Source organism: Schistocerca piceifrons, chromosome 2 (genome assembly GCF_021461385.2).
Source record: "Schistocerca piceifrons isolate TAMUIC-IGC-003096 chromosome 2, iqSchPice1.1, whole genome shotgun sequence".
NCBI classification, from domain to species: Eukaryota; Metazoa; Arthropoda; class Insecta; order Orthoptera; family Acrididae; genus Schistocerca; species Schistocerca piceifrons.
This window is the reverse complement of record NC_060139.1, coordinates 742197457-742212338: the sequence shown is the minus strand read 5'-3', so window position 1 is coordinate 742212338 and position 14882 is coordinate 742197457. Positions and strand designations below refer to the sequence as shown.

At 38.0% G+C, this 14882-nt stretch overlaps 1 protein-coding gene across 6 annotated transcripts in view; it reads right to left on the bottom strand.

Annotated features, from left to right (window-relative positions):
- LOC124777789 (E3 ubiquitin-protein ligase TRIP12-like) overlaps window positions 1–14882 on the bottom strand; it is a 217329-nt gene that overhangs the window by 114757 nt on the left and 87690 nt on the right. For 5 of the 6 annotated variants that reach the window (XM_047253297.1, XM_047253301.1, XM_047253300.1 and 2 more), the window contains 4 exons: window positions 10037–10224; window positions 6574–6762; window positions 5444–5728; window positions 5062–5232 (listed from right to left, as the gene is read on the bottom strand). In XM_047253297.1, coding sequence (XP_047109253.1) covers window positions 5062–5232; window positions 5444–5728; window positions 6574–6762; window positions 10037–10224 — 833 coding nt within the window. The remainder of the gene's footprint in view (window positions 1–5061; window positions 5233–5443; window positions 5729–6573; window positions 6763–10036; window positions 10225–14882) is intronic. The other variant, XM_047253303.1, reaches the window with a different exon arrangement.

Sequence of the window (14882 nt, the reverse complement as noted above, 5' to 3'; positions counted from 1 at the left end):
TATAATTTCTGTTAATACCAGATTCTGATTCGTTATCAGGAGAAAGAAAACTGGCGTTCTACGGATCGGAGCGTGGAATGTCAGATCCCTTAACCGGGCAGGTAGGTTAGAAAATTTAAAAAGGGAAAGGCATAGGTTAAAGTTAGATATAGTGGGAATTAGTGAAGTTCGGTGGCAGGACGAACAAGACTTTAGACACGAAGCCCACGCCTACTACAGTAATACAAGTGTATATGCCAACTAGCTCTGCAGATGACGAAGAAATTGATTAAATGTATGATGAGATAAAAGAAATTATTCAGGTAGTGAAGGGAGACGAAAATTTAATAGTCATGGGTGACTGGAATTCGTCAGTAGGAAAAGGAAGAGAAGGAAACGTAGTAGGTGAATATGGATTGGGGCTAAGAAATGAAAGAGGAATCCGCCTGGTAGAATTTTGCGCAGAGCATAACTTAATCACAGCTAATACTTAGTTTAAGAATCATGAAAGAAGGTTGTATACATAAAAGAACCTTGGAGACACTAAAAGGTTTCAGATAGATTATATAATGGTAAGGCAGAGATTTAGGAACCAGGTTTTAAATTGTAAGACATTTCCAAGGGCAGATGTGGACTCTGACCACAATCTATTAGTTATGAACTGTAGATTAAAATTGAAGAAACTGCAAAAAGGTGGCAATTTAAGGAGATGGGACCTGGATAAACTGACTAAACCAGGAGTTTCAGGTAGAGCATAATGGAACAATTGACAGGAATGGGGGAAAGAAATATAGTAGAAGAAGAATGGGTAGCTTTGAGGGATGAAATAGTGAAGGCAGCAGAGGATCAAATAGGTAAAAAGACGAGGGCTAATAGAAACCCTTGGGTAACAGAAGAAATATTGAATTTAATTGATGAAAGGAGAAAATATAAAAATGCAGTAAATGAAGCAGGCAAAAAGGAATACAAACGTCTCAAAAATGAGATAGACAGGAAGTGCAAAATGGCTAAGAAGGGATGGCTAGAGGACAAATGTAAGGATGTAGAGGCTTATCTCACTAGGGCTAAGATAGATACTGGCTACAGGAAAATTAGAGAGACCTTTGGAGAAAGGAGAACCACTTGCATGAATATCAAGAGCTTTGATGGAAACCCAGTTCCAAGCAAAGAAGGGAAAGCAGAAAGGTGGAAGGAGTGTATAGAAGATCTATACAAGGGCGATGTACTTGAGGACAATATTATGGAAATGGAAGAGGATGTAGATGAAGATGAAATGGGAGATATGATATTGCGTGAAGAGTTTGACAGAGCACTGATAGACCTGAGTCGAAACAAGGCCCCCGAAGTAGACAACATTCCATTAGAACTACTGACAGCCTTGGGAGAGCCAGTCCTGACAAAACTCTACCATCTGGTGAGCATGATATATGAGACAGGTGAAATATCCTCAGACTTCAAGAAGAATATAATAATTCCAATCCCAAAGAAAGCAGGTGTTGACAGATGTGAAAATTACCAAACTATCAGTTTAATAAGTCACAGATGCAAAATACTAACACGAATTCTTTACAGACGAATGGAAATACTGATAGAAGCCAACCTCGGGGAAGATCAGTTTGGATTCCGTAGAAATGTTGGAACACGTGAGGCAATACTGACCCTACGACTTATCTTAGAAGAAAGATTAAGGAAAGGCAAATCTACGTTTCTAGCATTTGTAGACTTAGAGAAAGTTTTTGACAATGTTGATTGGAGTACTCTCTTTCAAATTCTGAAGGTGGCAGGAGTAAAATACAGAGATCGAAAGGCTGCTTACAATTTGTACAGAAAGCAGATGGCAGCTATAAGAATCGAGGGGTATGAAAGAGCAGCAATAGTTGGGAAGGGAGTGAGACAGGGTCGTAGCCTCTCCCCGATGTTATTCAATCTGTATATTGAGCAAGCAGTAAAGGAAACAAAAGAAAAGTTCGGAGTAGGCATTAAAATCCATGGAGAATAAATAAAACCTTCGAGGTTCGCCGATGACATTGTAATTCTGTCAGAGACAGCAAAGGACTTGGAAGAGCAGTTGAATGGAATGGACAGTGTCTTGAAAGGAATGTATAAGATGAACATCAACAAAAGCAAAACGAGGATAATGGAATGTAGTTGAATTAAGTCGGGTGATGCTGAGGGAATTAGATTAGGAAATGAGACACTTAAAGTAGTAAAGGAGTTTTGCTATTTGGGGAGCAAAATAACAGATGATGGTCAAAGTAGAGAGGATATAAAATGTAGACTGGCAATGGCAAGGAAAGTGTTTCTGAAGAAGAGAAATTTTTTAACATCGAGTATAGATTTAAGTGTCAGGAAGTCGTTTCTCAAAGTATTTGTATGGAATGTAGCCATGTATGGAAGTGAAACGTGGACGATAAATAGCTTAGACAAGAGGAGAATGGAAGCTTTCGAAATGTGGTGCTACAGAAGAATGCTGAAGATTAGATGGGTAGATCACATAACTAATGAGGAGGTATTGAATAGAATTGGTGAGAAGAGGAGTTTGTGGCACAACTTTACAAGAAGAACGGATCGGTTGTTAGGACATGTTCTGAGGCATCAAGGGATCACCAGTTTAGTATTGGAGGGCAGTGTGGAGAGTAAAAATCTTAAAGGGAGACCAAGAGATGAATACACTAAGCAGATTCAGAAGGATGTAGGTTGAAGTAGGTACTGGGAGATGATGAAGCTTGCACAGGATAGAGTAGCATGGAGAGCTGCATCAAACCAGTCTCAGGACTGAAGGCCACAACAACAACAACAACCAGATTCTAATATTTATTTGAATTTGCAATATTATAAAATAAGTCTCTTTTTTCTAGAAATCAAAACATTGTATGACTGTATACTCAATTAAGCAATAAAATGAGAATGTTAGTCCCCTAGGGTGAGAAAAAGTAGAAGAAGAAGAAGAAGAAGAAGAAAGAGAGGAAAAGTCTTTACACTATCTTCTACTTTTGCTAGCAATGTAGGTACAATTTTAATTAAAGTAATTAAGTATAATATACCTTCTGACGGCTTGGCCTGCAGCACCTGATCTGGCTGAAATGCACATTAATGTTGTCATTCACCTCCACAGCATCAGGGTGAAACATCTCTAACTTCTATTCCAAAGTTGTGTAGAACTGCAGCAACCACAACAACATTCCCACACTTGTTTGGTTTAAATCACATTGTTTTAGTGAGAATTTGGAAACATTTCTTCCAAACCACAAAAGCTCACTCCATTGCACATCTGGTAGCAATATGGACTCTATTGTAGTGCTGTTGACTCCTGTGTGGGTTCGGAACACAGGCATCTTAAGATGTTTGGAGAGAGCATATCCACTATCTCCAACAAGCAACCCATCATAATTTCAATTTTCAAATTCTGCAGCAACTCTACTATTGTCCCAAAAGCGTGCATCATGTGTGGAACTCTGCCAACGGCTTACCATATACAAAATCTTCATATTGGCATCACAGATGATATGTGTATTGACAGGAAATAAACTCTTGCAATTTCTGTATAGTTCTGCTTGTGCACCAGAAGGACAAAGTATGAGTATATGTACACAATCTAAGGCCCCTACAACATCTCAGAATCCACCATTTCGACATAATTCCCTTTAATTCTTTGATATATTTTCTTGGCTCTGTGGCATGGACACATACAGCGGTTTTAAAGCAAATAAACTGTTTATCACACTATTAAAAGCTCTTCCAGCAGTAGTACAATGGATATTAATGAGATCCCGTTATGATTTTAGAAGTACCTGTGCAAAAGATTCGCAGTGCACAAAGAAGCAGCAGCCTAGGAGACAAAGCACGTTTCCTGTCAGAATTATGCTGCAGTAACGGCTCCAGAACACCAAGCAGCAACTCGAAAAGAAATACAAACCGCACTTTGAAATCACTGTCACTATACATCACTAATGGGTCTCTCCTCTCCATTACAATCCTCATACTTGGGATGTTCACCTCTTCCTCCATCTTACATCCTCCATCTTCTTTGTAGTCCAGGTAATCCATAAAATTCGACACTTAAAACAGAACTCAAATATCGCACCTTACTCTCTTACTTTACTCCAAATACTGCCTAGGAGTAAATTTTGGCCTCATTTCCTCCTCAAGTTACTAATATAGCAGCGTAATCTTCAATGATGCTCTCCACCAGTAATGGAGTAAATAAATTTACTTTGGAAGTAAATGAAAAATTTACTCCTGGAGTAATTTACTCCTTTAGTTCAGTACTACTGACTGGACGTCGCCGATTTCCTTCTCTCTTAGTAAATTACTACTTTAGTTTCACTTACTCCTGATTGGTGCTCCCCAACCTTAGTTCATTTCCACAGAAAACTGTTGCAACTAACAGAATAATGGGTGCAACTTCAGGAGTTTTACTGTTCATACCACCAATTTTTTTCAAATGCTCTAAGTCCGCAATGTAAGATAAAGTACTTCTTGATGTACAGAAAAACGAATCCCATTTGTCAATCATTGTAATTTCTTGTTCATTGTCATCTAAATGTCTTAATTCTCTCTGCACAGTACTGCAATCCCGCTTCATAGAAAGTAAGTGCTATCTGTCGCTAATGTGATCTGAGAATTCTCATCCCTCTCTTCTGTTATTCCCATTCATTTTAAAGGATTGTGACAATAGATCACTAGGCTGCCTCTTTTTACGGAAACAGCCACTGGACCTGTGAACGAACTTCATACTGTGAACATACTGATGAGGGTGAACAGCACTGACATCACGATTCTGCCGAACTCGGATAGTTGTACTGAGAGCGAAATGCCATATTGCAATGCAACTGTTTTGTATACCTCCAAGATGGACAGAGCAAAACTGAATGATATGCCAGGCCTTGCCATGCCCGCAGTCCACACAGGACGTTCGGCACACCGTAGCCAGCTTTGCTGTACAATATGCATAGCCATTGTGAGTTCTTAATTCTTAAATCTGTTTGTGTTCAATTAAAAATATTTAATGTACAACATGAATGGTTACAGTAACTAACATATAAATGCAATTTTTGCCGTAACTGAAGTGCAGTTACATACCTCCTCATTACTGCAGTCCCCTGATCCAGTTAGCAGGTAACATAATGTTTCTGCAATGTTCTGCTTGAGCAGAGTTAGTGCAAGATCTGGACAATTTGAGCACATCACTGACATCATGCGAAGAACAGTAATGAATGTCCCTGTGCTAATTACTGGTGGTGACAGAACAAGCTGCAAAGTAAATATTTTTTTTATATTTATGATGTTTGGATATAATAATAATAATAATAAAACTTTAGTCAAATGCCATCACAATTACAATTGAAATGTTAAGAAAACAACAGCACATATTCAGTGTTTTTTTAACTTCTCCTGAAAAATGATTTATACTAATTTTGCCACTAATGTAGAAATTTTTAACTGCATAAATAAAATCTCTTACCAGTTGCTGCAAATTTGTAAGCAGTTCTGGACTGGCTATCTCCTGTAGTTTACAAGGATCTGCTTGGAAACTGTCCACAAGCCGACTGAAAGCTAAGCACACACTCTCAACACTTTTCTTGTCTTGTTGTGTTAGACGATTTGCTAACAAGGCCATTGAATCTGCTACGAAATGGAATTCATCAGCGTGTAAATTTTGGCAACAGTTTGCCGTGATAGCTAAGGCTGCACGCTGTGCATTGATGCTGAAGAAGTCAAGGTACATCAAGCAGGCTGACACACCACGCTGCAAGCAAGACACACACATTAAGTCCATATCTTTATCACGTACCTGCTAAAAGGTTCACCCAGTCCCAGTTGTAGGTTGTGTATCTAACTGCTTCCAGGGGCAACAAAAGTTTACTTTTCAGTATTTCATGTAATTATGGATCAAATTTAAGAATTTAAAATGCTGTCATAATTTATTCATTACAAGATATAACCTCACATTAGGGGTTTGATACATTATGACAAGTATTAAAGTTAGAAACTATGTGCATATCTTTAGACAGTGGAAGTCAGTCGTAGTGTACCAATTACACAGACAATATTCATCCACTATTTGAGAATGAGAATGCTCTAGAATAGATGCCTGAAGCTGTTTTATAAATGGGAGTTTGAATTTTTTAAATAACTGGCATTTGGAAGGGGTTACTGTTATAATTTCTAAACTAGTTTAGGAAGCCTGTCTATGTAATTCTAATGTTCCAGAATACTAGATATTTGGCAATAGTATTAAAGATGGCAAACAGTCCTAGACTTTAAATGTTGGCAGAAAAAGCCAGGTAGACAGAATCACAGACATCTGTATACCTGTAATCAACACATACTGGCTATCATTCTTTTTAAGCTAATACTGTGTGCTAATGAACTTTTATATTTTAAGTGGTTAATTTATAGTGTTATCATGCAAACCAAATATTCACCTTATGTCATTAATTTACAAATAATATGCAGCAGCCACATCCTGAAGTGTCTTCTGCCACTGCACAATGTTCTTGGTGGTGCAGGGACACAAATTAAGAAAACGAAATTCCTGTCCTTCATATTTCAAAATTTTAACACAATACTGTATTATCACTGGTAACTTACTGCTTGGAGGATTGCTTTGCTATGCCTGCGAGATAACATCTCCAGAGCTGTGAGGGACTGTTCTGCGACATCCATACACTGAATCACTTGCAGCTTTTCCAGAAAGACAGGTACAGCATCCACGACAACAGCAGAGGATCTCGGAAGGGCCTCCATCATGTATGTCAAGGCACGACAGGCATGATTCATCTGTATATGATAAATTATTTATGTGATCCCACTGTGTAACATACATTTAACTGTTTGCATGAAGCCCGTATTCTAATAAATTATACACATACTATTTCAATAATGGATTAGATTGGATTGGATTGTTTTGAGGAAGAGACCAAACATCGAGGTCATTGGTCTCATCGGATTAGGGAAGGACGGGGAAGGAAGTCGGCCGTGCCCTTTCAGAAGAACCATCCCAGCATTTGCCTGGAGCGATTTAGGGAAATCACGGAAATTCAATAATGGACATAACTGATATTTAAAAATAAAATTAACCACTCATCTCCTAACTTGATAAGTCCATGGAATTTTATCAAGAAAGGGTACAGATTATCAAATTTTCACTTTTTGTGTAGGTGAATCAATGAGTTTGAAGAAGCCATACCAAAAAATGTATATTTTATGGGAGACACTTTAATCTTCACATATACCAAATAAATTGGTAATCATACATTCAATATTTTTGCTTAGACACACTATTTCATTGTTAAAAAGGCAGTAGTATTGACTAACATTGTGTATACTCAGGAAAAATAAGGGACCTGGATTTTTGCAGCATTTCCCAGTTAAAAATACACTATGCGCAGCAACATAATTTCACCAAACACAGCATGGTTAGATCTGATGCACTGAAATCTAGATAGTGGTGTGCAATGTGCTTTTGTCACCCGATCATAGCTCATGTCACCTGATCTCGTCAGCCAATGACAGCAAATACCCTGAGCATAGGGCATGTGATGTAGTCAGCCAATGGCAATATCCTGTTAAGAAGTGCAAACAATTAAATAGGAAAAGTTAATGGTTAAATTAATGTGTGTTCAGTACAGCTACAAGGAAAGCTACGCTTTCTCACATAATGGGGGTCAAAAATATTTTACTGTTTTCCCAAGGGTGTGGTTAGGCAGTATCCTGACAGCACTGCTTACATCGCAGCAGCTGAACATTTCTTACAAGCACAATTATAAATTTCACTGCTGTGCACCAAACTTTTGTGGGTTACATAGCTGTCGAGCATTTCCATACAAGAGCCTATTATGTGTAAAATTGCTCAAGAATTCACAAGCTCGATCCTTTTTAGCCTGTGTTACCATATAAGATATATCAACACAAATGTGTCACTAAAATTTTAAATAATTGCATAAATGGCTGGTCTCCTGCTTTGGAATTCTGCTAAGTGGCTAGTCCTCAAAGTGAAAGGTTTGAATAAGAGTCAAACACTCCTCAATTTGAGAAATCCATCACACATTCTCACACATAACATAATTCATTTCGCACAAAAGGAAGTTTTCTTTGAAAGTAATGCTTCTCAAACCAACATTTGCAATATTTTGCCCAAGACCTGTTAGAAATGTAAACAGTTTTGACATCATACTTCTCGAAGCAGTTTACTGTTATGAAGGATTGTACAGTCTTCATACAGCCTTTGACACATTTTGTTGCCAACTGATGATCGTGTGTGCACTGTGTTTTGTTGCTGTAAATTGTGGATATTCTTTGTAATTAAAGTTTTATTCTGGTGTTATTCTATCTACATCAATAATCTGCAAATCACATTTGTGTGTCTGGCAGAGAGTTATGTTTTTTTGCTGCAGTATTATTCTCTTGTAGCAGGCTAAAGTAAAATTCTTTATTGGAGTATCAGTTCCGCCAAAATTTACGAAAAATTTAATTGAAAACTGAAACAATGAAAAATTTATGGGTTTTTCCCCATACGTTCTGAGGCACATACACCCTGACTAGGTACTTGCTTTTTAAATATAAAATTTACGATGGACGACAATGCCTTTAAATTATGATCTATAAATACATCCTAAAGTAAATGAACTCTCAATTTATCTAGAAAATTCTTCAAAGCTACAATACAGTTACAAAGATATTTTTTGTTTTGAATAAAATGGGATTGACATTTAAGATTAAAACACTGAAAGAACAAAAGAAGTCATAACTGAAATGAAACTGTTTGACAGCAATAAAAATAGCTATGCAAAAAATTAAATGCTCCCTGTAGATTAAGAAGCAGGTAAGATTTCTTAGTTATTTGACTTTGATGTCATCTATAATGCTTTGTTTGCTTGAAAAAAAAAAAAAAAAAAAAAAATCATGTCTGATCATGTTAATAGATTTATTATTTCATTAGTCTCTGCTTCCAATTTTTGTTGTGTTGATTGGCATAAATAAAGTTGATTATTGATGTGCTGAGAGCTTTATTATTCAAGACAGTCATCTCGAGTTCAACATTTTATTGTGTTACCAATCCAGTGTGGCTCTATAATTGCAAGTCGAACAGTGTTGCCTCTTACTAAGTTGAAGAAGATGACAACTCCTGTGACAAAATGAAAAACTTAATAAAATTTTCAGGCTCCCTTTCTTCACTTGCATAATATACAGTGGCATGTTCTGTTTGCCGCCGATTTATTTGGTCCACAGATGAACATACCGACAGTACAAAGAGATTCAAGTGGGTGTATTAGTATCACTCAGCCATGCAAAACTAAATGTAATATTAGAAAGCCAACACTCGGCTAGAATTTGTGCAGGTGAAAAATACATTATTGTGATTACGAAGTTGTGTGGGAGAGGGAGGATGAGGTCCTGGGTATGGGCAACTGACATCCACCAGGTATATTAAGCCTTGTTTATGTCATCAAGGTTGAGATGGGGTCTGCTATTGCTAATTTCTAGCTGACTATGAGCACGGAAGTTTTGGATCAGACTGTTTTTGTAGCTTGATAAGTGAGAAAGTGAAGAAAAGTTATGGAGACAAATCTGTACTTGTTTGCTAAAACAAGGATTATTTCTTTATGCACGGTGACAAAAAGTGTTGCACCCTTTCCCCTCAATAAAGTGAAGAAATGCAGTGACTTCTGAAATCAGAGTATCTTCCACTGTGTCACATAATGTCAAAGGAAGCTAAAACTATGGTATAACAAAATATTAACAGATTAAACTTCAGATCAACAGCCTTGATTTCAACACTACCCACAGAGTTCTAAAACACAGTACATTACTCATTCATGAGTACATTATATTTTCCAGTGTAACTCAATGGATCTTAATTTTTGACTGTTAAATCAATATGGGAATTAACACCAAACAGTGTAGAATATTAGAGGTAAAAGATTGAGAAATTTAGTGCACACTGGTGTATTTAATTTAAGAAGTAAAGTCACCACAAACAGTAGAGATGTTGAACCACCAAAAGGCACATTCAATCATTCACAGATTCCACAAACAAAATCGTTATACTTACCAGTTCGAAGTTATGTTCCATCCCAAGAAGTGTAATAAGTGCAGGTACAACTTGTTTCACCGGAAATCCAGCCAGCGTGTCCTCATTTCCCATAACCAACATCTGACACATCTCCATAACAGCCTGAAGCTGTTGTCCTTCATCACCTGTCGCTTGAACACCTTGAAGTAGCTGTTGTGCTTTGGAAGCTGCAACATGCACAGCACCATCAAATTGGCCCTTTGAGATTTTCATGCTAGTTGCACTGCACAATGCTTTACTACACCACAGAATAAGTACCATTGCAGACAGGTTTTCTTGATTTATATATTATCAGTTCCGAACACACACAATAATTTAACACTGCACAGTTAAAATAAATTGCCCTTTTTAATGTATTCTTATTTCCAGTTCATGCTCAGATTAAAACTGCACGAACAACTGGTCTGCCATGCTGGCTACTGACATTTTCACATCTAAAAAAATGCATGCATCCATTTCTTCCTGTGTAAGGTCTCAGCAAAAGCTATGCAACAAGTTAAAAATAAAGCACTAGATAAAGTCTCCAACTATGGCACCCTTCCATTAGTAAATGAACTAGCCAGATATTCTCTTATAGCCCCTTTCAAAGCTTCAACTACCCTGTTCCGATCTGTCTTCTCATAATGAGCGAGTACACCAAACTAAGCTGGAGAGCCTCAACAGTATTTGAGAAGTAAGGGAGTTATACTGTCCAATCGAGGTATATCTGCATAACTTAGATGTATCAAGAGTAATGGGTGCACGAGGTAAGAGAGCAAAATCTCACATGAAGCAATAGTGTTCAAAATGAATGAAATGCCTTATGCCGAGTGATTAAAGTGACTTATAGGTTTGTTCTTCATGAGAAACCAGCATGAAACCAACTAATTAAGATTAGGTACATTTAACCATACACCAAAGTTACGGCAAAGAATTTACTAATTTCAAACATTAAAAATCATTTGAAAATAGCTGTATATGGGTTTCTAAGGTTCTCCACAACAATCATCATCATCATCATCATCATCACCACCATCATTTCACAAATGCTCCACTGTTATAAAACTTAACATATGTAAAATATTACAGTGTAGCCTAGAATAATTGCCTTTCAGAAGTTTTTGTAATTTCAGTGCTGCCAAATGAGTGCAAAATTCTATTACCTATGTTGTTGACCACCTCTTATTACCTTGTCCACTAAAAGCTTATTAATACGCAAGAAGTAATAGTTTCAGTACCTGACGATGTTTAAGTAACATACACACTACTGACTAAAACATCATGCAAGAGTTCATAAGAGCATTGTATGAGATAGGGGGAGGGAGGGAGGGGGAGGGAGGGAGGGAGGGAGAGAAAATGAAAGATATAGAAAAATTAAAAGGGAGTGAAGAAAGGAGTAGTTACTATGCTGAGACCAAAGAAATTAATGTAAATTAAGGCCAGCTGGCTGGTGAGATCCAAGGACATGTGGTAATGCCAGTTCCCACCTGTGAAGTTCCGAGAAACTCAAGTCTGGGGGAAGAATCCACATGGTGCATGTGGCAAAACAGGCACCAACATCATGACTATCATGTAGAGCTTGCTCTACAACAGGTTTGTGTGTGTTGCCAGGGTACACCCTCTGCCTATGCTCATTCATCGCAACAACAACTTCGTGGTAGTCCCGTTGACGGAGGGCCGAACAGTTTTTACATAACAGCTGGTATACTTATACGTCATATCGAAGGTGGCTCTCCCTTTGGTAGTGTATGTCCTGCCAGTTACAGAGCTTGTGTGGGTTGGGCTAGGGGGTTGCACAGGCAAGCCTTACACTGGGGACTGTCACAGGAGTGGGAGCCATAGGGTATGGAAATGGGTGTGGAAGGAGCACAGTGCCCGACAAGGATACTGCGGAGATTGGTAGGGCAACAAAACGCTATTCGTATATGAAGAGAGTAACTGTTCTTGAAGGAACAGATACCACTGATGACCGTGCAGCTTCTCTAGAATAAACGATGATAAATTGAAACCCTCAGCTGCTGACAGGTGTTGTTGATATACCTCGATGGGGACAGCTGAAAATGTGTGCATTTGTACAGATTGCCCAAACTCTTACGGGAATCGTCACCTTAGTGTGCGCGAGTAATGAGTGGATGGGCAAATATCTATTAGGAAAATTACATATGTAGGTTGTGGACAGCTGGGAATGTGAGTCTCACGGGAAGCGTGCAAGGGATAAGTTTCTGCAGTTACACTATTCATATGCTTCCTCAGTGCCTCAGATGGATAGAGCGTCTGCCATGTAAGCAGGAGATCCCGGGTTCGAGTCCCAGTCGGGGCACACATTTTCAGCTGCTCCCATTGAGGTATATCAACAACACCTGTCGGCAGCTGAGGGTTTCAGCTAATTATCATTTAGAAAAGCTATTCTGTGTGTGGTGGACAAAATGAACAGAATGGACTTCATTAAAAGACTTGAATTTATGAAGTCATAGGCTTGTTGAAGTAGCTGGTAGGTATCAACAGTACCAGGATTGGGTGTGATAGCCTGGGAAATTCTCTCTGAACTAGACTGGTGGGGTAATTATGTCAAATTAAGGCTGAGTTGAGAATGGTGGTATATTGCTGTAAAGAGTCTGCTACTGAACAAACTGTTTGTCTCGAAAGCCAAGGCTGGATGGGAGCGAATGTTTGACACAGAAAGGATGATAACTGTCAAAATGAAAATAATGTTGTTTGATAGTAAGTTTAATGTGAACAGAAGTGTGTAGCTGACCTTCGTTGAGGATGAGGTCAATGTCAAAGAAAGTGGTATGAGTTTTGGAATTTAACTGGTAGTATGTATTTAAATCAGCCTCAGCCTCATGAACCCATACGGCAAAGATGTCAATGTATCTAAAAATAAAACAGGGGCTAAAGGCTTATGGATCCCAGGAAAGCATTCCTTGTTCCCGTGGCTGAGCCCGTGATCTGTTCCTGTGTCTGTCCTTCAAATGTAAAGTAGTGGTTGGTAAGTATGAAGTCAATTAAAGTGAGCAGGAAGCATGTCATAGGTTTGGAATCAGATGGGCACTGAGTGAGGAAATGTTCATGTTCAGCAGCAGACTATGTACATGGGGGATGTTGGTGAAGAGAGAGATGGCATCAGTTTTTAGCAAGGAAGGTCTGTGGTGGGACCGGGGTGGGCACAGATTTCACAGATACAGTTGTTCAGTTTGAGACACTTTACAACAATAACCACCAGTCTCACCTCAGCCTCCAGTGGATGTAATTACCCCTCCAGCTTAGTTAAAAAATATTTTGTCAATTTTTTTATTGTAATTTGCCTTGGGATTCTCCTCCCAGACATCAGTTTTTCAGAAATCTGTAGGTGGGAACTGGCATTATCATATGTCCTTGGTTCTCGGCACCCCCACCTGGCCTTAATTTATGTTAATTTCTTTTGTATTAGTGTTTCTTCACAGTAACTATTCCTTTTGTCACTCCCTGCAGTTTTCTATATCTTTCATTTTCTTACCTGTCTGTTTTTCCCTGCCCCTTCTCCCCTCTCTGTCACATACGATGCACTCAGTTTTCCATTCTTACTGACTCAAGCACAATGTTTAGTCAGTAATCTCTGTCTTGCATATTACCCTATCTTACACCTTTCAAGCTCCCAGGTTTTCAAATCTCGTCTGATGCAGTCCCCAATCAATCAATCTTTCCTTCTTATCCCATTCAGTTAAGTTCCCCTGACCCATGGATGTGGGCAACTTTACCGAACTCTCCCCATTTTGCAAAACCTCATCAGTCCTTTTCCTGCACCCTTCTTCCTTCCCCTTCAACTCTCCTGCCAAAAGGAGCCAATGGCTCTGAAAGCTTGCAAATTTAAATACTGGTATGTATGTGTTTCTCCTGCTGTTGCTTGGTGCGAATATTTTTTGTCTATATGATTACATTATATTTTGAAAAATTGATTACACTCACTGAAATACACATTACTGTCCTGTCTGTGGTTTCATTGTCTCAGTCTTCTGGCAAGAGTTTTATAAATTGTGTCATTTTCCCTGGTACTTGCTTTGTTTCCATTTGCCAACATTTTCCTCTGTTGCTTTCTGTCGTTTTTCCGATGCTATACTGAGATATTTTAGTGTCTTACATATTGCTGCATTAAGTTTTGGTTTTATGTTCTCCATCTGAACAACAAACTTAGTCTGAATTTTGAAAATTTAGTTTTGGTGCAGCAAATAATTTATGAGATTTACATTTTGTATATTCTTTACTGACAGATGCATATAATTCTCTTGTTGTAAGCATTTCTCTCTTTTATCCCATAACACAAATCAAATTTTCTGGGTGTGAGAACATCATTTTGATAATGAGAAAACCATTTGTCAGAACTGTGACAGAACAAGTAAATTCAAGTCAAGAGGAAATTCATATACTCCAGAAGTGTGATACAAGTGAAGAAAAACATACACCCAGCAGAACAAAAATGCAACTAAACACAATAAATGAAAGAGGACTGACAGCACGAGAAAGTCAACTAATAATGAGAGAGAATACAGACTGATTAAAATGCTGAAGGATTGAACAAAGTAATGCATATGAAACACACACAGTCTGTTTATCCTAATCTCTTTTCACCCAAGTTTCATTCATCCCAAAATTCAGCACTCTCACAAATTTACAATTTAAATTCTGAAATTGAAAAATACTAGAACATGTATTCATCAGAATTAAGATAATGAAGCTATCAAATAATGTTATGACAAGAAAGCCTTAACTTTTTTCCACATAGAACAAGAAGTTCCTGGTCTTGTATATAAAAAATGACCAAACACAAAAATCATCAGAATAACTTTAACAAAGTAATCTACTCACAAAC